Source organism: Sinocyclocheilus anshuiensis, unplaced genomic scaffold, assembly GCF_001515605.1.
Source record: "Sinocyclocheilus anshuiensis isolate Anshui unplaced genomic scaffold, SAMN03320099.WGS_v1.1 scaffold1201, whole genome shotgun sequence".
NCBI classification, from domain to species: domain Eukaryota; kingdom Metazoa; phylum Chordata; class Actinopteri; order Cypriniformes; family Cyprinidae; genus Sinocyclocheilus; species Sinocyclocheilus anshuiensis.
This window is the reverse complement of record NW_015549617.1, coordinates 266,564-290,212: the sequence shown is the minus strand read 5'-3', so window position 1 is coordinate 290,212 and position 23,649 is coordinate 266,564. Positions and strand designations below refer to the sequence as shown.

The following is a 23,649-nucleotide window of genomic DNA, read 5'->3' as shown; positions in this document are numbered from 1 at the left end:
TATTATATTATATATTACATATATCTCTGAATATATATATTCAGAATATATCAGTCCACACGTTCCAAAAGAGAAGAATATAAGAACAAATGTTCCTTGAGACAAGTGAGCACACAAAGAGATGTTCTTCTGATTTATGAACACATTGAGAGGTTTTCAAACTTGTGAAATCACTAGACAGAGAAGCATAATATTGAGTTTGACAAAGCCTGGCTTCTTACACTGCACAAATTCCAAGTTTCTGCACGTTCTGTTTTTTTTGTTTTGTTTTTTCTCCCTACTTAGAGACCAAAGCCTCGACCGGACACTTCATCAAAACAAATATTGATTTTTAGTCTGTCTGGCCATCATCTATCCTGCACAAAGCTGGCATGCAGCTTTTTCTGAGTGGTTTGAATTTGACTTGCTCTTTTTTCTGTGTGGTATTTGATTGTTTCAGCTCTGTAAGAGATATGGTGTTCTTCTTTCATCAACTCATCCATCTCATGACAGCAAACATGGCCTCTTTTGTGAGGTGTGAAAAACAAACCAGATCAGTCGTTTTGTCATGATCATTTGAAAGAAAGAGTTCCGGATGGATATAAAAAGTTTGGGAACAAAGGATTGAATGTTCCTGTGTGCATTGTAGAGTCAAAAAAAACTGACACCAAGATATTTCTGTCCTACCAAAACTGAGCAATTGGACAAGAATAATTGGCAGAAAAATGACAGATTATAACACTGTGAGAATTTTAGAGGATTTGGCTGAAGTGCGAGAAGCTGTCCAGACATAACCATCTTTTCAGCCTGTCAGATTTGGAAGAAAGCCTTGCAGAGGCAAACATTAAATCATGCCAAACGTTTTCTAGATTCCAAGACAAAACATGAAACCTTTTGGAAAATTTTCAAGATTCTAAGACAAAACATGAAACCTTAAGAAACTTTTGGTGGTGTAGTGAGACTAAAACAGAGCTCCTTGGCTTGACAGCAAAGTTCTTTGTTTGGTGCAGACCAAATTAAGTCCATCATTAGAAAATGTTTCCATCAAGCGCAATGATAGAAGCATCATGCTGTGAGGTTCAGCAGGAGAAACTGAAAAGCTTGTTACAATGAAAGCAACGCGGATCGAGCCACTGGCTATATATAACGCAACTTCTTGGCACAGGTTTTTAGAAGACAGTGGGCCTTATTCATAAATAATTTCATACAATTTGCATGTTTATGTCCCCAGATAAAAATCTGTTAAATTTCCCCCAGATTCACAACAGGTGCATGCGCATAACATAGCTCCAGGCATTGGTGGTTCTGGATCAATCTTGAGGAAGAGCATGCCCACACTTAGTAAAATTTGCATTGAATACACCCAAAATATGTCCATAAGAGCTTTCCGTGCAACCTCATTTCTCTCTCATCCTTAGCACTCTAACAAAGTCTACAGTTCTCAAAACCAGTTAAAACAAATACAGATTTTTATACAGGCCTCCAATCAGACGTATGTGATTTGTGCGTACGTTTAGTTCGTTCTAAATTTGACTGATGATTTAAAAATAAATTGTAATGCAAGTTTTTCAAAGCGAGCGGCGCAACGCAACACGACAAATCCCCGACAGTATGCCGTGCTGCATCCAGCGTAGACAGCATCACTGCTTAGAATGGGTTCTGTTGTCTTTTGTCACACCTGAGTCCGGTGTAGACGTGGTGTAACACCACTTTATATTTTTTTTGTAAAATTGGTAGTTTGTTGTTTTTGTAAAAACAGACATGTAATGAATCATCTGAAGAGCATAGGCCTGTTAAATAAAATACTGAATGCTTTAACCAGCAAAGTGCACATCTTCACTGCTCTGTATGAAATATAAATTGGTGGTATATGGTGGACAAGTAAAAACACAGGTTTCTGGTTACAAAGAGTTGTTCTGAATGAAATACTACTGTACTGCTTACTGTGTATATTGTATGCTGTCTACTAATTAAAAAAAATAGTATATGAAACAGTAGGCTATACAGTATGCAACAGAAAATGTTGCGAGCACTATATATCTATATTCTGTGGATACATACTGCATACTGTGCAAAAACAGTACTGAAGAGTCCAAAACTCCACCTTTTTATTTTGTTAGAGCACCCTTTAGTGAATAAAGTGAATAAAGCATCTACTACAATGTGTTTGCCATATTGCAATACACCACAAGAGGGTGCAATATGAAGAAATAAGAGAATTAATTTGTCCAAACTGTAGGAATGTATATGGTTTTTCTTTGTCAAATAATGCACGTTTATTACGATACATCGCATACATCCATGATTTTTACATCCATTCAAGTAAGCATAATATAAAATTAGCTGATACTGTCCCTCAAAAAACAGAGGATAACACTATTTTAGCACCATTGACAGACAACAAATGAAAGACATTCCACATTAAAAAAACAAAGAAATTATGAAATAGCATCTCAAATCCCTGTCTTAAAATAAGTTATTTAATACTTGCATGATGAAATACTATGAATACTCTTGCATGAATAGCTGGAAAGGATCAGACTGCTTGTGATGTTTCCAGTCAGATTCAATAGAGTAAATAATGCATGATTGTCCACCGTCAGTGAATTCAAAATAACAACAAGAACAGGGTGGGCAAAAACCCAAAACAAAACTAACAGAGTTTGCACAGGGTCACCTGCACCTAGGATGCCAGTGTTTATGAACCACTTATCTGAACTGGTAGGCTTAAGTTTTCTTACACTGCAATTCATAATGTAACAACATAATTCCTGAAAATACTGATGAAATTGGACATTGATAGAAAATATTGTAAGGCTCATAATATCTTTCTAATGCATCCGTTGTTTCCACTACAAACCCATAAGGTACTTGAATAATAGCCAATAATATCTATAAGCAGACGTCATCAGCTTGGTTTTCGAAACGCCAAAGTATTTAGCTGAAATGCATGACACACAAAAAGAAAAAGGTCTCTTCATGCCTTTATTATTCTGTAGATTTATGTAATATTCATTCAGAAGACTCATCTGAGGAAAGTCCTCTCACCTTATCAAAACGCTTACAAAAAGACCTAAACCACAAGTCCTGTCAATTAAAAAAAAAAAAGTGCACCAGAGTTCCTTTCATGTCTGAAGTGAGTTCACTTGAGAGTTCTCCACAGTTTCATCTTCAACACCAGCAGCAAACAAAGAAAGAATGAGGTTTCAGAATTGCTACTGGCTCAGCGGTGAGAGGGAAAAACAGCATTTCAGTCTGTTAATCTCAGCCAAAGAGCTGTTTTCAGAGTCAGTTCCTGCCTCAAATCTGAGTTCTCAACTGAAAAAGTGATGTTTAGTCCTGTAAAACAGTAGAGGACTGACTGTGCTGGCTATGTGGTGACACTGAGCATAATTGAAAGAGAACCATGGAATTACTGCTGAGATGAAAGGCCCTCTAGAGAGGTGTAGTGGTTCAGGGCACTTGATAATCTCACTGGTTGGCCGTGGTTTCTGGATATTCTTCAGCGCCACTCTTTTACCTATGGGTCACCTGGTTGTTGATCAGGCCAGGGAAGGTGTCTTCTGTCTCTGCACTAAAGGAGCCCCCTAAAAGAGACAGAATCACAGTGAATCACAGCTATACAGGGTACTATATTATACAAACATATATTATTTTACTTTGAAATTTATGAAGGTGTCAGTAAGAATTTGAACATTTTTGAATGAAATCTCCAAGGCTGCATTTAACTGTAAAAACAGTAATATTGTGAAATATTATTACAATTTAAAATAACTCTTTTTAAAATATATTTTAATATGTAATTTATTCCTGTGATGGCAAAAGCTGAATTTTCAGAAGCCATTACTGCAATCTTCAGTGTCACATGATCCAAATATGATGGATTTCTTATTATTATCAATGTTAAAGACAGCTTTGCTGCTTGATATGTTTGTGGAAACAATTTTTTCAGAATTCTTTGACAAATGGAAAGTTCAATACAACAGAATTTCTTTGAAATAGAAATATTTTCTGACATTAGTAAAGTGTTCATGGTCATTTCTGATCAATTTACTGCATACTTGCTGAATAAAATATATTTTTTTAAATAATTAAAAATAATTTTTATAAAATAAAAAAAAATTTACCAAAATATTTAAGTGGTAATGTACATTTTACATTTACATTTCATTTTTAAAGAACAAGCACACTTTTCAAATAAAACAAAAAAGATAAGTTTCAAATTATAAAATGTATATTATAAAATGTAGTATTTAGACACTTTTTGGTAGTTAAACTTAGTAGAAAATATACATATTTGTGTGAGGGGACTAGTAAGGGGACTAGTAAAACCCAAAATGACGGCATGTGAAAACATTTTTCATGACAAGACAATGTGAAGAGGCATAATTCATAAATGTTTGTTTACCTATATGGCAATTATACATCCATATACGGTGACCATCATATCGACATCTGCATTTGACAATGTTATTGGTGTAATCTGACTCTGCAACCTCATAATTGGTGTTAATTACGATCTGTCAGAAAGAGTGAATACAGTCAGTAAAAACAATTAATCCCAATGTCTGTTTCCAAGAACCAGGATAACAGAATTCAAAAGAATTTCTTTGGTACTAAAATTACTACTATTTTGGAAATGCCTGGAAATTACCTGGAATATGTAGTCTCCCGGTTTAACATCTGTAATGTCCACCCACTGGCAGTCAATATCATGTCTGTATGTATCCCAGCAGCCCACTGTGATCCCCTGCTCACCAAAGTTTGCACACTCGTACCTCTTCTCAATTCCTAATAAAGTTAACAATACAAAGAGCATATCATAAAAGTTGATCACATTACTGTAAATTTAATAATTCAATTTCAATACCAATAATACACAGAGTTAGAGTGAGGTGAAATTCTATTTACTATTGTGGGCTACAAAAACAGGCACATTCTTTCATACCTTCATCACATTCTGAGTCCTCTAGACAAAAGCTTGCTTTGTGTCCCTCTGCCACCTTGGTGCCGTTGTTGCTAAGTAGGTCATAGTGGGTGAATACTTCCATGCTGTGATAGTGCCTGAAACAGTAAAAAGAAAATAAATCTAACTACAAGTAGAAATATACACTACCGTTTTAAAATTTGAGGTTGGTAAGATTATTTTATGTTTCTGAATGAACTCTTTTATGCTCAACAGAGGCTGCATTTATTTGATCAAAAATACAGTTAAAACAGTAATACTGTAAAATAGCATTACAGTTTTAAATACTGTCTATTTTAATATATTTCAAAACTTAATTATTCCTGTGATGCTGAATTTTCAGCAGCCTGAATGCACTCCAGTCTTCAGTGACACATGATCCTTTAGAAATCATATTAATATGATTTCAGATGTCAGTTATCTGACCCCTCACCTGTGGCAGTCATGCCAAACCCAGCTCTCTCTGGAGGCTTTGGGTTTGAAGTCAGATTGTCCATTGTTGTGGATCTGGGAGGAGAAGCGGAGAAGCCGGCGATAGGAGTTGGCTGGGGTGGAACTGGAAGTGGAGCCCAGGCAGTTCTCCTCATAAGCGCACTGTAACATGAACATAGGACGGTCCTCTAAGTATGTGGTCTGTTCCACCACCTGGGGGTTGAGCACTAGATCTGGGGCAGCTGCAGGGAACATAAAAAAAAATAACTTAGCTAAAGTTTTAAAACAGATGTCGAATGGTGTCAAGAATAGTTTATGCATGTTTCTTCTTGGTTTTCAACTTCATATTATCTGAAAGTGATGGGTTTTAAACACATATTACACCACAAGCTACATTATTTATTGTCCTTTATTTTACCAGGAAATTCACTTTCAGAGATTAAAAATCTATTTTTCAGTGTCCTGGCCAAGATGAGCAGCCACAGAAGTTCTCACAGTATTACAATAACAAAACAACACAATACCAATACATATAAAAGAAAATGCATTTTGATTCTTCCTTTAACAGCTCACAGATCAAAGATTTAAAAGTACACACTGACAACAAACTTTGCATCTATCACTAGGCATGGCATACCGAAAAGCTTGTTTCCTTAATTTAGTAAGTACAAATGGAGCAGAAAGGGTATATATGTGCTAGTGTTTATACAATGCAAACAGGCTTGCATGTTATTTTCAACTTAACCATTAGAGGTCAGTGTTTTGTCCAGAAACAAATTAGTTCAAGTCATAAAAATAAATTAATACAAATGTAAAAATATAAGAATAACTGGATTTGAATATGATGATAATAAGCTCACTCTCAGAGCAGGAAACTCCAGCAGCAAAGCGGCCTCCACCTTTAGGGCAGCTGAGATATTCTCCATGATGCAGACAGTGGTAGAGAGACATCTCTGTTCCTGCACACCTCACCCCACTCATTACCACTGAATCTGCATTCACTGCACCAGGCCAGATCCATGTCTCCTGTACAAACACATAATTACACCTCCGCTCAAATCATTCATCCAATCCACAGGGGGAATTAAAGGAAGTGCAAATACACCGAATATAAAGACAGCATTTATCAATGTACAGATTGTTACATTATTAAAGATGCACCCAGTAATTTTAACTCATTCGAAATATGTTTAAAACTTATTCTTTTTTTAAACATAAAATACTTTTGAAAAATGTATATTCACATGAGTAGACTCAAATGATAAAAATATCAAATATCATCATAGCCTAGTAAAAGCTGTTTTATTTTACATGAAGCAAGTTGCATCATGGGAGCAGACATGTATGAGGCGTACCTAAGATGTATATAATACTTGCTTTATCTCAGTACAGTGTTGGTATTGTTAATTAAATCTAAAATTACAACTATTAAAAATTGCTTTCATTGATTGAAATAAAGCTGAAATAAATCATTTTAAAGGATTTTAAACTTTAAAAAACCTAAACAAAAACGAATAAATGTTGCCTTGGCGACTAACACAAATACATAAATAGAAACATGCAATTACCCATATTATGCACATATTATACAGTAGACAATGGCACATTTCAAAATTACAAAAAACAAATTGAAATTAAAATGAAAACTGAAAATCTAAAAATAAAATCTAATTCAGTGAATAGAGCATTTATCAAGTGGTATCTGTAACTGAAAACGTTAGCTTTTTCATGATACTACATTCACATCACTAGGTGTCGTTATAAGACTGGCGTAAAGGAAAAAAATGCATACACTGAATGCACCCTTATGAAAGAACAGATGTTAAAAAACAAAACTGAGGGAAAATGTCAACAGAGAAAGAGTAAACACTAAGAGTAAAACGTAAAATAACCACAAGATGCTGCTATTGCATGTCGCCCTATCAAAACCTAAGGGACTTCTTTGTTCTAATGGAGAAAAGACCTCAGCACCCTAGACTAGAGACCTGCACTTGCAGCAACCACATATGACGACCCCGGGCTGGACTCCGCTTCGTCCACGGTGAAAGCCGATCCGGCGATCCACAGCGCAAAGTTGTAGTATTTCCTCAGCGACCATATATTTATTGTGTTATAACAGAGCTTTATGAGATCGCGATTAACTGATGTCAGCTTTTAGTTATAATAAAGGAAGTGCACTGCTCGCATTCTGCCATGCCATGCACGCAGCACCCCATGCTTGCTTTTCTGTTAAAAATAAAAATTTTTTGTGAATGTTGATGCTTAGCCTAAATAACAAATATTTGATCGGTTATAGTGTTTATGCTGGGATGTTGTGGAGCTTAGGAGATGTTACAGAACCATTTCATGTAAATTTCTTCGATGTACTGAAAAAAAAAAAATATAGATTACTTTTATGCGGGCTTTTGCGGGCGGGAGCGGGACAAAACATGAATGTCGCGGGCGGGAGCGGGAACAGATAAGATATATTTCTGCTGGAGCGGGCGGGCGCGGGACAGAATCTTGCGGGAGCGGGACTGAAAAATCCGTCCCGCGCAGGGCTCTACCCTAGACCTAGCTTAGCAATCAAATCAGTGGAAAAGTCAAAACACTAAATAGTAGCCATAGGATAGTTAAACTTAATATCCAGAGCAACAAATTGTTCTCTTTGCAACTATACTTTAAGTTACCTACGCTGTAAAGTCGTGAGCCAATCCGTTTCCCATCAAACTATTTCATTATTTAAAAGAAACACAAACAGTCCATATTGTGTAACCATTTTCCAGCCGTAAATCACTTGTCAACACAACAGTAACATCTTCAAAAGCAGACCTCTCATTTTTTCCAACCCTGCGGGAGTCAACTGTTTTGTTCTAGCTTATTATCTATTTAAGATCCATTTGATGAAGAGATATAATTTCCTCTTGGAACAGAGAGTCTATAACTCTCTTAAATGCTTCCCAGGTGTAACGGTTTATCTTTAACACTGTCAAACCAGAAGGGAGTAACCGTAGTTTCTCTTGGTAACCGTAAACACAGACATCTATAACTGTCAGAAAGCATGTATTTAAGAAGGTTAATCTGAGGAAAACAAACATGTCTTAAACAGGTGGCTGTTCTACTAATTACCGTTATTCTCTATCAGAACCATCAGTCTCACAGGACGACTTCAAGCGGAGCTCTGCATAACAGATCAACGCAATGTGAAAACACATCACATTCTAACAGAACTAGGATTCATTTCAGACTTAAGATATACAAGTACATATGTTTCCTTGCAGCAACTCATTTGTCCCAAGCTGTAAAAAGACAACTGACTTTCCCCAAGTCAGTTGAGAAAGAGCACTGCTGGGAGAAACACAGAAAAACTGTTTCTTTATGGACATATTTGACAAACAGAATCAGGGGACATTCTTTTGAAGGTACACCAGTCGGCTCTGTTTACAAAATCCCATCTGTGAATTGACAGATGCGATGTCATTAGACTAGACAACGTGCCTGAGGAATGGAATGCTGCGATTTCTTATTTACAACCAGCAGGAATAGTTAATACAGCTGTCACAAGATGATCAATAAAGACTGAACTGGCCTGAAACATTCCAGAACTGATATGATTAGGTTTTTATAAAGCTACTTTACAAGTAGAGATTACTCAAGCTTTTGCAAAACTTTCAGCCCACACAGCTTTGATTTCACTAACAGCAGTCTTCCACCATCCCTGCTTATACAAAAAGAGCTGAATAGTAATGTGAAGTTGGAATACCATGAATTTCTTCAAAGGGCCAGCATCCAATTTACTAAGATCAAGGGATGACCTGATGAGAGGGATAGACATATCTTACCAACAGTCTGTTGAGGTGTCAGCAGTGTAAAAGGATCACACTTGAAACTGTTAACCCTGGGTCATCCTAAACCCTGATTATCTTGGTTATTGCAACTCTGGTAGCCAAGGGTTAAGCACAGTGGGACAGTCCTTAATGTGAGACTTAAACGTACATTTCTGGTGGGGTTTTGAGAGTAAACATACCTGGAAAGCATGGCTTGCGAAACCCAGGCCCAGCTGTCTGCAGACCACCATGGCCTCCATTGTGCCCCAGCCCTCACCACACACAGTCCTCCACACCAGAGAACCGTTGCGCTCCATTAGAACCTCCACACGGCCTTCGAAGGGGTTACGACCTCCACTCAAACGCAGCTGCAATAATGAAGAGCACAGTGGCCATGTACTATGACTATGACAGTAAAAATTAATTTCAATATTCAGTCACTTAAAGGTACCACAGACGCATAAAACAGTGAGTTCTTACCCTCTGTTGAAAGCCCATGGCAGGAATATTGCACCTCACGCCTGCGTCTTCCTCATGACTGCAGCCTTCAGAGTCTTTGTCCATACTGAAGGGGCACTCAGTGACAGACTTCTCAAAGCCAGAACATTTAACTTCATTCATATGTACAGGGCCCATTCCTGGAAAATACAAGTTTTCATACAGAGACACACCCATAAAAAGACATAAACATATATTTAGTCATAATTATTTCCTGTAGCTCAAACAGTGAAGCATGTTTAAAGGTATGACAAGAGTCATACATTTAAACACAGATCTAATGATGGTAACATAGGGGGAAAAAAACAATTTATCACAAGAATCATAGTGCATTACTTTAAATAGTTAATGTGTGCATTTTTGAAAGAATTGAAGGAATTACTGTTTTCAAGAGAGAAAGAATTGATATTTTCAGCTTAAACCATATCAGGTTACACATGTAACCATGGTTCCTCGAAGGGAACGAGATGCTGCGTCGAAACGCTTCGGGAACACCTTCAGCGTGACCACGCTCTGAATCACATGTGTAATCAGTCCAATGGAAGGGCGAGACGTCACGTGCGGGATGACGTAACGACCAGGAAGCTTAAAAGCACGTGCGGTGGAACCAGCGTCAGCTTCTAGGAATGAAGCAAGCGCTTGCAGGGATGCCGGAAGTATGGCACCGAGACGCAGCGTCTCGTTCCCTTCGGGGAACCATGGTTACATGCGTAACCTGAGACGTTCCCCTTCAGGAACTTCAGCTGCGTCGAAACGCTTCGGAAACGAGAATGCCCACGCCGCCAGACTTACAAGTCCCTGCCTAGTGTGGAAGAGCACAGCTAAAGCAAGAGAAGGAGCCAGGAGTGGCGCAAAATGCAGGTAGGCACCTGACAAAGTAGGCGGGGACATCCCGCTCAAAGGCCAACTTCAGAAGGAGTGAGTCTTGACCCCCAAAAGAGAGGGGAGATCAGAGGACTCGAGGCTTTGGAATAGCATCCTGATCCACAGCTTAGCATAAGCTTCTCTGGCCGAAGGCCTCAGCGCACCGAGTAGGAAACATGTAGGGGGCGCGAATGCAGACCTCCCTGGTGGTTGATATAAGAGACCGCCGTTGTGTCGCCGGTGCGCACCGACACATGGCGACCTCTTAGGTCCGGGAGAACGTGTTTCAACTTTGCTAGAAACACGGCCAGCATCTCCAGGCAGTTGAAGTCCCACATGAGATGGCGGCCGCTACACAGACCGCGGGCTGAGCGGCCACTCATGACCGCTCCTCAACCGGTGAGGGGCACATCCGTTGCTAGCATAATATGCTTGTGTAACTGTTGCTTGTGCAACTGGCGAGCTCTTCGACACACTCCGTATCAATCTCCTCGGAGAAAGACAGGCGGAGCATCGCGCCCTCTCCCCGGGGGGAAGGACCGCAGCGCGGGCTTCTGAAACCCCGAGAGCGGGCGAAGGAAGGAAGAAAATGGGACTCGCCCATCTACATTCCCTCCACCGGACCATATGCGAAACCTCCCTCGAGAGCTGACTCTGCGTGCTTCACTCCCAAGCAGACAACAAACAAACTGTGTCCCCACCCGAAATATAGCACGGGCAGGGAGGAACACACAGCCTGAACGCTGCCTGCTCGCCCAAATGCTTCTTTCGACTGAAGCTTTGACATAATGGAGCTTATAAGTGGACAAACAACACTAAATAAGACTCACAAACAGATGGCGACTGACCAAGCTGACGCTGGTTCCACCGCACGTGCTTTTAAGCTTCCTGGTCATTATGTCGTTACGTCACCCCGCCCGTGACGTCTCGTCCTTCCATTGGACTGATTACTCATGTGATTTAGAGCGTGATCACGCTGAAGGCGTTCCCAAAGCGTTTCGACGCAGCTCGAGTTCCTGAAGGGGAACTATCCATCCAGAGGCTATATGACCATGATCTACCATATCATTTGGATCACTTTTAGGACAACTATAGAGATTAGTGACCTAAAACAAACATGGAACCATGCAATTTGTCAAAACCAAACACCTATAATTGACATAGCATGGTGGGACTACTACAAAACATTCAGATATATTGTATTGTACGTATGTATTAATTATTGCATTAATATATTATTTAGGCCAGGGGTCTGAAAACCCCTAAACATGATGATCCCCATGGGGACCCATTTCATAACATATAAAGTCATCTATACATTTTTCAAGATCCATTTGTGTGAACAACGGCAAAAAATATGTTAATATAATATGGAATCATAAAATCCAATTTTCCCTGATTTCTTACATATAAAAGGTCATTGTACTATAAAAACATACCTTAAATTTCTGAACTCAAAATGACTCCAAAATGACTTGTTTTCTACTAATAGTAAAAACATGAAAGAGTTCCACGTGTAATATTTGTTTCATATGCAAAGACGTTACCCAGTCATATCAGTTCATGCCCCTTTAAAAACTGGGTTTTAAATTGCTTATATTTATATTGTACTAAAGCCAAAAAAGATGTAAACTGTAGAGTATGACAGCATTTTAATGCCATGTAAAAAAAACTATTAAGTGAAAACTATTTTCACTTTATTCTCGTAATTTTGACTTTATTTTCAAAATATTATGACTTTAATCTTGTATTGCTACTTCTATAACTTTATTCTTGTAATATTTTATTTATTTATTTATTCATTCATTTATTTATTCATGTGGCACCAAAACACCATTGTAGAAGAGAAACAACTCAAATTCTATTTTTTTTTTCCTCCCACACCTTGCGGCCCCCTGGGGATTCCAGATGCCCCAGGAGTCATAAAAGCAGTTATATTCAAGTTGCAAAATAAAGGTGTGCTAGAAAGATAGTGTCTGTAGTGAACACACTGATGGCAATGACTTTCATTATAACAAGCAATATATCAAATTTAGTCCTCCATTTCCCTAGAGCACCTTGTGCTATGAATACTTAAAAAGGGCCCAATCAAATGCACAGAAGTCAGGGTGGTTGTAATGTTCTGTCTAGAACTTTCTGATCAATTCAACTATTTGCACCTTGTCCAAGTTGACCTCCAGAAAGAGCCTCTTTGGCACTTCCAAATCCAAGCTCACGACACACCACAGTAGCTGCTACGGGATTCCAGTTGTCATCACAGATCGTGCCCCATTCTCCATTTTTCAACACCTCCACACGCCCCTCTCCAACTACAGCGCCACCTCTGAGACGCACCAGGGGTTGCTGTGAAGGAAGAGGAAGAGAATGACTCCTCTTAGCAGAAGAGATGAAACTCTTTGGTTATAAGCTAGTTGAAGGAAATTCATATTTGTGACCGTGGACCACAAAACCAGTCATAAGGGTCAATTTTTCGAAATTTAGATTTATACATCATATGAAAGCTGAATAAATAAGCTTTCCTTTGATGTTAGGATAGGTACAACTATTTGAAAATCTGGAATCTGAGGGTGCAAAAAAAATCTAAATACTGAGAAAATCGCCTTTAAAGTTGTTCAAATGAAGTTCTTAGCAATGCATATTACTATACTATTATTTACAGTAGGAAATTTACAAAATATCTTCATGGAACATGATCTTTACTTAATGTCCTAATGATTTTTGGCATAAAAGAAAAATCAATCATTTTGACCCATACAATGTATTTTTGGCTATTGCTACAAATATACCCCAGTGACATAAGACTGGTTTTGTGGTCCAGGGTCACATTTGAGAAGTTTTCCAATAATTCAGGCAACTCTTATGGCAGATGTGCATGACAAACCTCAAAACATCATAAGCTTAACATCATTATAAAAGATTATAAAAGTTAATAAATCCATTTCTCTCCCGCAAAACAGTTGTGCTTGCTAATATGTTTTTGGCAACCACAGTACATTGTTCAAAAGAAATGGAAAGAAATTATTTGAAATAGATTTTTTTTTGTAGCATCATAAATTCATACTGTCACTTTATCAATTTAATATATCATTGCTGGATAATAGTATTCATTTCATGTAATGCTTCATCTTTGACCATAAAATCAATCTATATATTCTATAGGAATAATTTCAGGAATACATTTAAATGGTGCAGATCTGTATCATGCTAATGAACTCACTGACCTCGCTGAATGGTATGTAACAGGCAAGCTTCCACATGGACCACTTAAATATGTAATTTGGAAAGAGTGATGCCATTTTTGGCTAAAATGTCTGTCATCACAGTGCTTTAGAGATTCAAAAATATCCTCTTCTTCACTCTCTAACATTAGTATTCATATAATCACAGTTTGTGGCAACTTAAAATATTGGACTCGAAAACTTTTGCCACTTTTGCCATATAAACTTCTTTAAATAAGTAAGAGGCGATTCACTTTAAAGTAACCGCTTAGTCTAGATCAAGATTCACTATCATCATGGAAATAAATTGTGCTGAGCTCTGTTCCATACTTAATAGTTTTCATAAAGGTGAGAGTCAGAAGTTCAGCACAAAGCAATACCTCATGTGGACGTGTGGCTTCTTGCATTTTTTGGAAGAAATACATCATCTGGCCTCACCTCCTGTCTGAAGGCCTTCTTGTATCCTGCCATGGGAGTCGGGGCGAAAGCTCTGCCAGGGACGCAGCTGACTACCACAGGACTGCCCTGCTCACACGTGCTATTGGCTTTAATGGAGAGCATGTGGCCCAGCTTACAGCTAGACAAATGAGCTTCATTTCCGGTGCAATTTATGGAGTAATCCCAGTATGTTGGCTTTCTCCGGTGGGCAAACATCCTGAGAAATAAAGCACAGGGGATTTAAGAATTGAACTGAATAAACATTACTAAAACAAAACTCATGTATAGGCCCTAGTGGAAGATCCTAGTCATAATATGGCTAGTAAATGATTCATGACTGCATTAAAGATGTGATACACACTGAACTGTAAAAAGATGAAACGTTGATGAAGTGACATCATACATTCTTGCAGGAAAAATGGTGCGCATCCTACAAACAGAATATTTAACAAGCTTCATGTGAAATGCCATGATGATTACAGTTCCCCGTCAGAAGTATACTGGCTGTCACTCACAAAAAAAATCCACAATCCACATTTGTTTAGACTCGGGGGGGAGAGAACGTCTCACACTGGAATTGCTCCAAAGTCTGTTTCAGGACCCTACTACAACCACTATTGGGAAAACACATATGTACACACACACACACACACACACACACACAGACTTTGGTAGATACAAAAGAAATGCCAGACATAGCATTTAACTCACAGATTTGATCTAACGTTTTGTTACAAAAGCTTGAACATATAACCATGCAGTTAATTTATATTGTTTGCGGAACAGCTGTAGGGAAAGCAGTTATACTTCCAAACCGGTGCTTTATCATCTGAGAACATCGTCTGCTTGTTCCAGCCAGGGAAAGAGCCATATTATTTACAGGAGCCATTCATGCACGGTCCTCTGAAAGGATAGTCCAAGTTTTCTTATGAAAGCACGGTTTAAAGCCACAGGGCAGACAGAGGTAGTTGAAAAGAAGCCCATTTTGGCTCCATGCTGAAAAAACTACAGCCTTTGGCTATGTGTCCCCCTCCCCCCAACATCAAGCACCGATTTAAAAAAAAACAGACAGCGCCTGCACATTTCATAAGGCACACCATGTGAGGGGAAGCACGTAGCTTAGCTGAAGCGTCTGAGAATACAACCAAATATTAAGCTTTAATTTCCATTGTGCCTATGTGTTTTCTCATGTAGCAGATTAATTATTATCTAGTCTAACTAGTCTTTAGTGCTGATTTCCACATAGTTATGAAAGTGCTCATGAAGATTTACTCGAGTTATACATTACGAATACAGTATGGAATGTAATAGCTTAGCAGAAAGTATAAGTTTGAGTTGCCCTCGGCAGATTTTCCTATTTATTTGCCTATTTTCTAGTAGGAGTACTGCAGAGATTTATCTGCGAGGAAATTCTTCAAGGACTCTCTAGAAACATCCTTCATGATGTGATTCAAATAAGGTTCACTTGCCTAGACATGCTTGAGAGGTAACCAGTGGTTTTACTTCAATTTTTTATAAATGAAAATGTAAGCATAAATTAGAAATTCTAAACAACGGAAGCTCTAATATAAAAAGATTTCCTCTACTGTATTATCCAGTACGTTTAGAAATACACTACTAAAAGTAGAGTAAAAACGCACACTTGGACATTCTCTCTACCAACATCATAGGATATATCCTGCTTTTTAATCCGTAGTTTAGGATGATTTTCCCTGAACATTCAGTCCATCCTCATTCAGTAAAAAAATGAAATAAAATAAAATAGTTTTGTGATGAAACTCTTATATTGGATAACTTAGTTCACTTGTCTACAAAACTAAAACCTCTATATATTTTACGAAATTTGTATATGTTTCATATGTCAGCTAACACAGACCCTGCAGTACCTTTAAGGACCCCAGGGGTCCCTGGACAACAAAAGATGCATCAAAGCTATTAAGAATTGATACACTATAGTAGCACTATGATTGAAACATTTGCTTTGTTCCATAGATCGAATCATGGGATGGAATTCAACCGAAAACATTACCATATTTTTATGTGAAACATATTTGTCAGTGTACATTCAAAATAAAACTACAATCAAACTATTAAACTCCATGTGCACTGTATTTCCATTTTGCTGTAGTGAGAGTTGAATGGAGTAGGATTTTTATTATCTCAAGAGGAGTAACTCCATGTAAAATATTACAATTCTACGTTTTTCTGAGGTCACCAAAATGACTTTTGCGTTTATGTAGAAATAAATCTATATTCTCAAGGAATATTTGCACAAAAGACATCACAACTGAAGGGCAACTGAGAACTCACTTGTACACACGGGTGTTGTATCTCTTGTCTCCAGGAAAGCCAAACATGCCACAGATAACCCTGCTGTTCATTTGAATCCACTCATCATCACAAATCTGCTTCCACTTGCCTCCATCCTTCACCTCCACATAGCCCTCTGTCACTGGGATGCGCTTACGATATGATGACAGGATGGGGCGTATACGAACATCCTCCACCTGAATGTTCAGACTCTAAGGGGCGAAAGAAGACACGTATTGTTACTGCAAAATTAAAGCTGATTTATGACACAATGATTCTTGTATTATCAATAAAAATAATTGCAGGGTGAGAAACTGAAGGCCAGACATATTATATGTTTTAACAAGGAATGTCCTGTCAGTAGGGTTACTCTAGTAAGGCTCCGTTTTCATATATATATATATATATATATATATATATAAAATAGCATAAAGTTTCAATTTGTTCTATGTCAGCATTATTCAATGTACCCATGTTGTGAAACTCTTAACTGGACACTTTAACTTTAACACTGTAAACTAAACCGGTTTTACAGTTCTTCACTTCATTATAAACATCCTATCAGCAGGACTCGTTGACCTGCTCCACCTCTGAAAAAACTTCCAGCCGTGTTTACCCTTAAGCCAACTACAATTCACGTCTGTAGCCAGACTGTAAAAATGCATTTAATGGGTTCTGACGTATATAGTAGATAGATAAAAAGGCAAAGAAGAGGTTACTGCCTTCAAGCTCACATCAAGTAATCCCAGACACCTTGATAATCAGGCAAAGGTGCATGGTTAAAATTCTTTCCCCAAATTTACTGGAGAGTCTGGAAAATTTAAGTACATGGAGAACATCTTACGCAACACTGAATATCAGAAGGTACTTCAACATATGGCATTAGATTTATATAACAGCATCTTAATGCATTTCATCCCATTTATTTATTTATAATTAATTATATGGACTAACACCAAATTCTTCCAGGACGTATCTAGGCCTACGTGAACTGTAAATGCGTCAGAAGGAATGAAGCTAAATCATTTCAGTAGACTCTTAAGACTACATGAAGACCTTTAGAAGTAGATCTACATTCCTATGCAATGAGACCATGTGGGTTGAGTTTTGAAAGACTATATGAGATGCTGAGCTCAGCAAATATAGTGGCCTAAACATTCCATTGCCCTGTGTACCTTATGATATAGAACAGAAATCTTCAACAAGGGAGGTCTGTCAAAAACAGTTTAACCTCACATTTGTGAAATATGTTTACATTTGTGTTAAATACACTACCATTTAAAAGTTTGGGGTATATAAGATTTTTGTTTTTAAATATACACTTTAATAATTTTATTCATCAAAGATCTATTAAAGGGGACACTGGATGAAATTGTTCACTTTTTTTGCTTTTTTTTTTGCATTTAGTTAGGTTTCTGGCATGTCTGCCAGCTCAGAAAAGTTGAAAAGAAAATACGCAGCCAGTTTGTTATGGGCTGTCTGAGTCTGAAACTGTGTCATCCAGCGAGCTGTTTCAATTTGCAGTCGCATTCTACTAGATAGCTATTAGCTAGCTATATGAATAAGACCAAGGCAGCAAATCATGTGTCTTGTGTGGACATGCCCCACAGAAGCGAGGGGTGGGGTGAACAGAAGCTTATTATCATTTAAAGAGACATGCACTGAAACGGGTCACTGAACAGAGCAGTTTTTTGACAAAGTAAAAAGGGTGTTGTTTTACACAACCATTGCGGAATTTTAACCAAAGTATGTTAAAGACATTTCATAAAGACCCTAAAGAATCATACCAACTTGTGGAAAATGGGCATCCGATGTCCCCTTTAAGATTCCAGTAAAGACATTTATAATGTTACAAAACTAATGAAAAAATTAACATGGTTTCCACAAAAATATTAAGCAGAACAACTGTTTTCAACATTGATAATAATAATAATAATAAGATATATAAAAAAATATCTTAAACATCAAATCATAGTAATAGAATGATTTCTGAAGGATTATGTGACTCTGAAGACTGTAATGGCTGCTGTTAAGCCAGCCTTGACATCACAGGAATAAATGGCATTAAAAAAAAATTATATATTAATATATTAAAATAGAAAGCCGTTATGTTCATTTGTAATAATAATTCACAATATTGCTGTTTTTACTGTATTTGTGATACAAAAAAATGCAGCCTTGGTGAGCATGAGAGACTTTTGCTAAAACAAAAAACGACCCCAAACTCTTGAACAGTGGTACATGCATTAAAAACACATCATTAAATTAACTTTAACCAAAGTTAAAGATGCTATAAGAGACACTGTCTCTCCTTCTCTCTTACACAATACAATTGCATTAAGTAAAAAAATAATTAAAAAAATAATAAAAAAATTTGACTTTGCAATGGCCAGGCATTAAAGTGCTCCTTGGCCTGAAAAAGGTTGAAAAACCATTGCTGTAGAACATAATTTTTCATGAAAAGTGTAGGAGAACATGAAGTAGTCATCCCCCTCCTCCCGACAACATAAACCAGAAAAGAGAGGGGTGTCTTTCATTAAAAAAAAAAAAACCTCAAGCAAGTAATGCAAGCTAAAGTCAAAGATTTTGAACTTGGAATGAGAATGCGGTTGTGGATGAACATGTGGCAGAGTAAAAGGGTATCCTTACTGTACCACACTGGAAATGCAAGCACTGCAATTATGTGGGTTTATTCCAACATGGATACACTTTGTATAGAGTTCTAGAATGACAAGCGTTCATTCATATGACCTAAAGACTATTATGGATTTTAAAATGTCCAGAATTTTCACAAGGCAAAACAAACCAACAAATGAACAACCAAGTACTCAAAAACATGAAATGGTCATTTCTGTAAATCAAGAGAAAGGCTTTTTTTTTTAATGGAACGGTCAGTCTTTTTTTTAATGTCTCTCACCAAGCGGTTACAGCTGCAGGTTGAACGGATTTAATGAAGAACTGTGCCTTTCCAAAATCTAAATTGGACTCTGTGGTCAGCAAAAGACATCAAAATATAGAAGCAGTTTCTGTGACTTGGCGCAAAACCAAGTAAACCTTTCATAAACAGTTTTTGTTATCTAAGCTACTGTGTGATGCAACAAAGCATTCCCATCAAAGGCTGAAATAAAAAAGCTATAGGAAAACACCAGCTAAAACAGCAACACAGCAATCATCCCAACACAGCATCATGAATTTTTAAATATGTTGCATAACACATTGTTTGATGGATATTAAAAAGGGAATTTCCATCATAAGAAAGTAACTCTGTAGTCTTGATAAATGAGATTTTCCATTTTTTGAGTGAAGTCACCATTTACTTTGTGACTTGATCAGTGAGTTCAAAGACAAGTGCACATATCTCAGCTACATGAGGTTTCAATTAACTCTTTACTAAACAGGCAATGTGGAAAGTTTCAAATAAGGTTGGAAGAAAAAACACCTGAGGTGTGATTTATTAGCACAAAAGAGGAAGAAAAAGACTTCCTAAACACTTGTGGCTGGCTTCCATGGTAACTGGATTTTGCAGTTAGGAAAGAAAAATACAGCAGCTGGGATATCGATTTGTGAGGGCTTGTCCTTCTGTGGATGTAAGTAAGCATCTCAGGAGACTAGTCTGTCTTTCAAAAAGAAAAAAAGAGAACCCTCCTACTGCTCATACAGGAGAAGGAGTCAGAGGCGCAAGTGGTGAACTGACAGGCATTCTTCCACTGGCCGGCAGACAGATTGTGAAAAGGAAAATGTCACACAGCCCACATTGTTTTTCCCTTCAAACAAGAAGAAGAGTGAGAGAGTTGAGAGGGTCTTCAACTAAACAATACAAATAACATAAAACTATTCCACAAATTCCCATTAAAAAAATATAATAAAGCAGCATACCCAAGTAAAAATTTCCAACCTACGAAAATATAAAACTTTAACATAAAAAACCTAAAAACTTGCAGTGATGATTTTATTATAGCTCTTTAACAACTTTGAATAACTTTACTGATGAAGAAAATTTAAATGTCTATGAATGTCTAAAATCCAAAAAAGGAGTACAAATGGTAGATATTATTGTCACAAGCTAAATAGATGGAAACAAAGACATGGTAGTAACAAAAGTATCAAATGTAACATTCATCTTTCTGTATACTGAACATGGTGTCCTGTTTTAGAAACTCTAGTGACTTCTGCTGTTAAAAATGGCTGTTGTTTGTTTGTTTGTTTTTTGTTCAACTCTTTGCAAAGACATGTTAAAGAATGCTATCTGCAGATGGAGCCCATTTCCTATTACCAATTTCCCTCCCCTAACTTATAACAGAACAGTGTGTTAAAAAAATGCTCATAGTTTTTTACATATAATTGCTGTTACTGAGCTTTTAAAACAGTCTAGATCGACAACAGTTAACAAACAACCCTTATACTTTGCTGGACAACTGCCCTGGCCTGTCTTGTTAGACAGACTGAAAGCCTTAGCACAAGTGATGATTATCTATTTCCTAAAATAGCAAGATTGGAGTAACATGGTCCATTCCACTGATCTGGTGTCCATGTTTAATTGTCTTTTTATTCTTTCTCTGACTGCAACTATTTTAGCAGTTAATTCTGACCTAACAGTCTCCTACAAGAACTCTGAGGAAAAAGCAACACTGAACATTGGTGTCAGTTTTCAAGGAAAACATTTACACGTACAGAAATCTTAGAATCCTCAGGACTGTAAAAAATGTGTTTTTCCACTTGGGTCTAAAGTAAAATGTACTACAAAAACCACAAGCAATAGTCGCATGCTATACTGAATGTAGGGTGACTAAGTATTGAAGGCTAGGCTTAAGTCTGAAAGAACAACTCTTCTCACAGTAAATGACACTGCTAGTCACATTAGCTGTGGTTTGATTTGCATTTTCAGAGATTACGCTTGCTACTTCATAGAGATAAACATCATGTGTAATGTAGGGTGTGTCATTCCCCTTAAGTATGTAACTCGAAGGGGAGGAGAGGCAGATAAGTAAACACAATGAACATTGATTTAAAGAGACAGTGAAAGCGAGTGTTTATGATAGTAATGAAACTGCTAACTGATCATTGAAATGTAGTGTAGTTCGAGGAATATTACGGGTTATTTTCAATATGACATCCATCGAGCGTCTGTGGCATGCAGTTCATTACCTTAATTAGGGGTGTAACGGTACCGTGTACCGAACGGTTCAAGGGCAAATTCCAAATGGAAGTGATCATCCCTATCCCCTTGGAGTGGGGACTTTGGAGTGAGCAGGGCATGTGCGTGCCATTATGCAGTCGTTTTGAATGCACTTAGCAAAGGGAGCGATGTAATTTCCTCATTATCTTCAGCTGGGATGTTCCCGTGACAACGCAGCACGGTCCATCAGCAGATTCGCTGATGGACACCGGCATAAAAAATATACATTTTATATTTTAAAACGTTTTATATATATTATTTTTTATATATTATATAGCATATTTTAAAATATAAAATGTATGTTTATTTGCAACAGTTATGCTAACAACAATAAAAAGACATTTATGACAGTAAAACAGCGACATCTGCTTACGGACACCGTGCTGCGTCCGTTCAGTACACGATACGCGTACCGTTACACCCCTACCTCAAATGTAATTTTGACTCATCCCTCAGTTATTAAAAGCATTTTCCACAACAGGAAAAAACTTTTACAGTCAAATCCTTTAAACAAGAATACTACTTTATTTCATTTACCCAAAGGTAAGGAATGACAGTCACATTTTGACCTTTGATGTGTGCAGGAAATGTATAGGGAATATACACTGCATAACATTTACATAATAGACAGCTTATAGACATATTAAGAATATCTGTGAAGTACAGTCTTGAAAAAAGGTTTAAAAAGGGGGATTCATGGAACATGTAGAGTAAGAATAATTGTACATGCTGGGCCAGACTCCAGAGATGAGGAACATATTAGTCACTAGAAAAATAATGGCTGACTGTTTCCGAGCTGATCAGCAGCATCTGTCTGAGATGAAGTGGTGGTGACCATGTTTATCTTCAGCTGTTGTAAAATTATTAACAAAAATTATTTCTAACACACATTTCTATGAAATGCCTTACCTTAAAAATACATCTTTCAAAGTCATATTGAGCCCAATCTAGGATTTTATGTTGTATCACTGTGAAAGAAACACAGTCGTCAACTCTTCAGCAAATAAATAATGCAACTTCCCCTGAACTCCGTAGTACTTCATAAAGGTACAAACTCCCTGTGTTGTAATCAAGGTATTGCATAACACGTGTCTGCATGGTAGGCCCTACAGGCTTCCAGCTGCTTCTGCGTGTCCCACTCTTCCATGATAATGGTGGATAAGAGCATTGGTCCGGATTTATACAGGGCTTGTAGTGCCTATATTTATCAGAATTGGCAAAAATGTATTAATATAGTTTTCATGTATAGAGCTAAATAAATGAAGTAAATGGCATGGAAACATTTACTAAAAACATATGACTGGCTAACCACATACGTTTCTTTCCAAACAGGGAGAACATCTTGTTCATTCACATTAAAAATGAGGCTGTAGAAAAATATTCACAGATTTGACCAGCCAATCCTCTAAGACTTGCTGTAAAAAAAGTCATGTAATGCCATGATTTAACTACAGCAGGGGTCTTCAACTAAAATTGCTTGAATGAACCCTCCTCACCAGCCGAGGTCCAGACAATTATATAGAAAAACATGAATTGATGGTTTTTGCCAGACCAGGGTATCTGCAGGATATTTGAACTCAAACTTAAGACCTGCGCAAATAAAATTAAAATGACTGTAAAAGCATGATTTACAGTTCAGATACAGGTTTTTCACAAAAAATAAAACGTTTTATAAAAAGATAAACTTCACATTTCAGCCTTTAAACCATTTTTTTAAGAAAATGGAGTCAAAAGTATCAATTATTAATTTAAACCATTATCATCAATCGTTATATTAATGAAATAACATATAAATATATTTTACTGTCTTAATTGTTTAGATTATTATGATGCATTATGTTCTTGTCGATCCATCAGTTCACATTTACAACTCTGCGTGTTTGTAGCGTAAAAACATGGGTTGATTTTCACATTGGTCTGAACCAGGGGTGGGCAAACTTGGCCCTTCCAGGCCACTTTCCT

At 37.4% G+C, this 23,649-nt stretch overlaps 1 protein-coding gene across 2 annotated transcripts in view; it reads right to left on the bottom strand.

Annotated features, from left to right (window-relative positions):
• Positions 1 to 2,241: 2,241 nt before the first annotated feature.
• The window catches only part of LOC107659291 (lysyl oxidase homolog 2B-like), a 35,115-nt gene continuing 13,707 nt past the window's right edge, over positions 2,242 to 23,649 (bottom strand). Inside the window, exons 1-12 of one of the 2 annotated variants that reach the window (XM_016448179.1) lie at positions 21,657 to 21,687; positions 16,512 to 16,723; positions 14,202 to 14,418; positions 12,705 to 12,888; positions 9,664 to 9,821; positions 9,384 to 9,551; positions 6,238 to 6,403; positions 5,379 to 5,619; positions 4,928 to 5,043; positions 4,634 to 4,770; positions 4,388 to 4,499; positions 2,242 to 3,566 (exon numbers count right to left, since the gene is read on the bottom strand). In XM_016448179.1, the coding sequence (XP_016303665.1) occupies positions 3,496 to 3,566; positions 4,388 to 4,499; positions 4,634 to 4,770; positions 4,928 to 5,043; positions 5,379 to 5,619; positions 6,238 to 6,403; positions 9,384 to 9,551; positions 9,664 to 9,821; positions 12,705 to 12,888; positions 14,202 to 14,418; positions 16,512 to 16,582 (1,641 nt within the window). In that variant the 5' untranslated portion in view covers positions 16,583 to 16,723; positions 21,657 to 21,687 and the 3' untranslated portion in view covers positions 2,242 to 3,495. Of the gene's footprint in view, positions 3,567 to 4,387; positions 4,500 to 4,633; positions 4,771 to 4,927; positions 5,044 to 5,378; positions 5,620 to 6,237; positions 6,404 to 9,383; positions 9,552 to 9,663; positions 9,822 to 12,704; positions 12,889 to 14,201; positions 14,419 to 16,511; positions 16,724 to 21,656; positions 21,688 to 23,649 lie in introns of those variants that run through there. The other variant, XM_016448178.1, reaches the window with a different exon arrangement.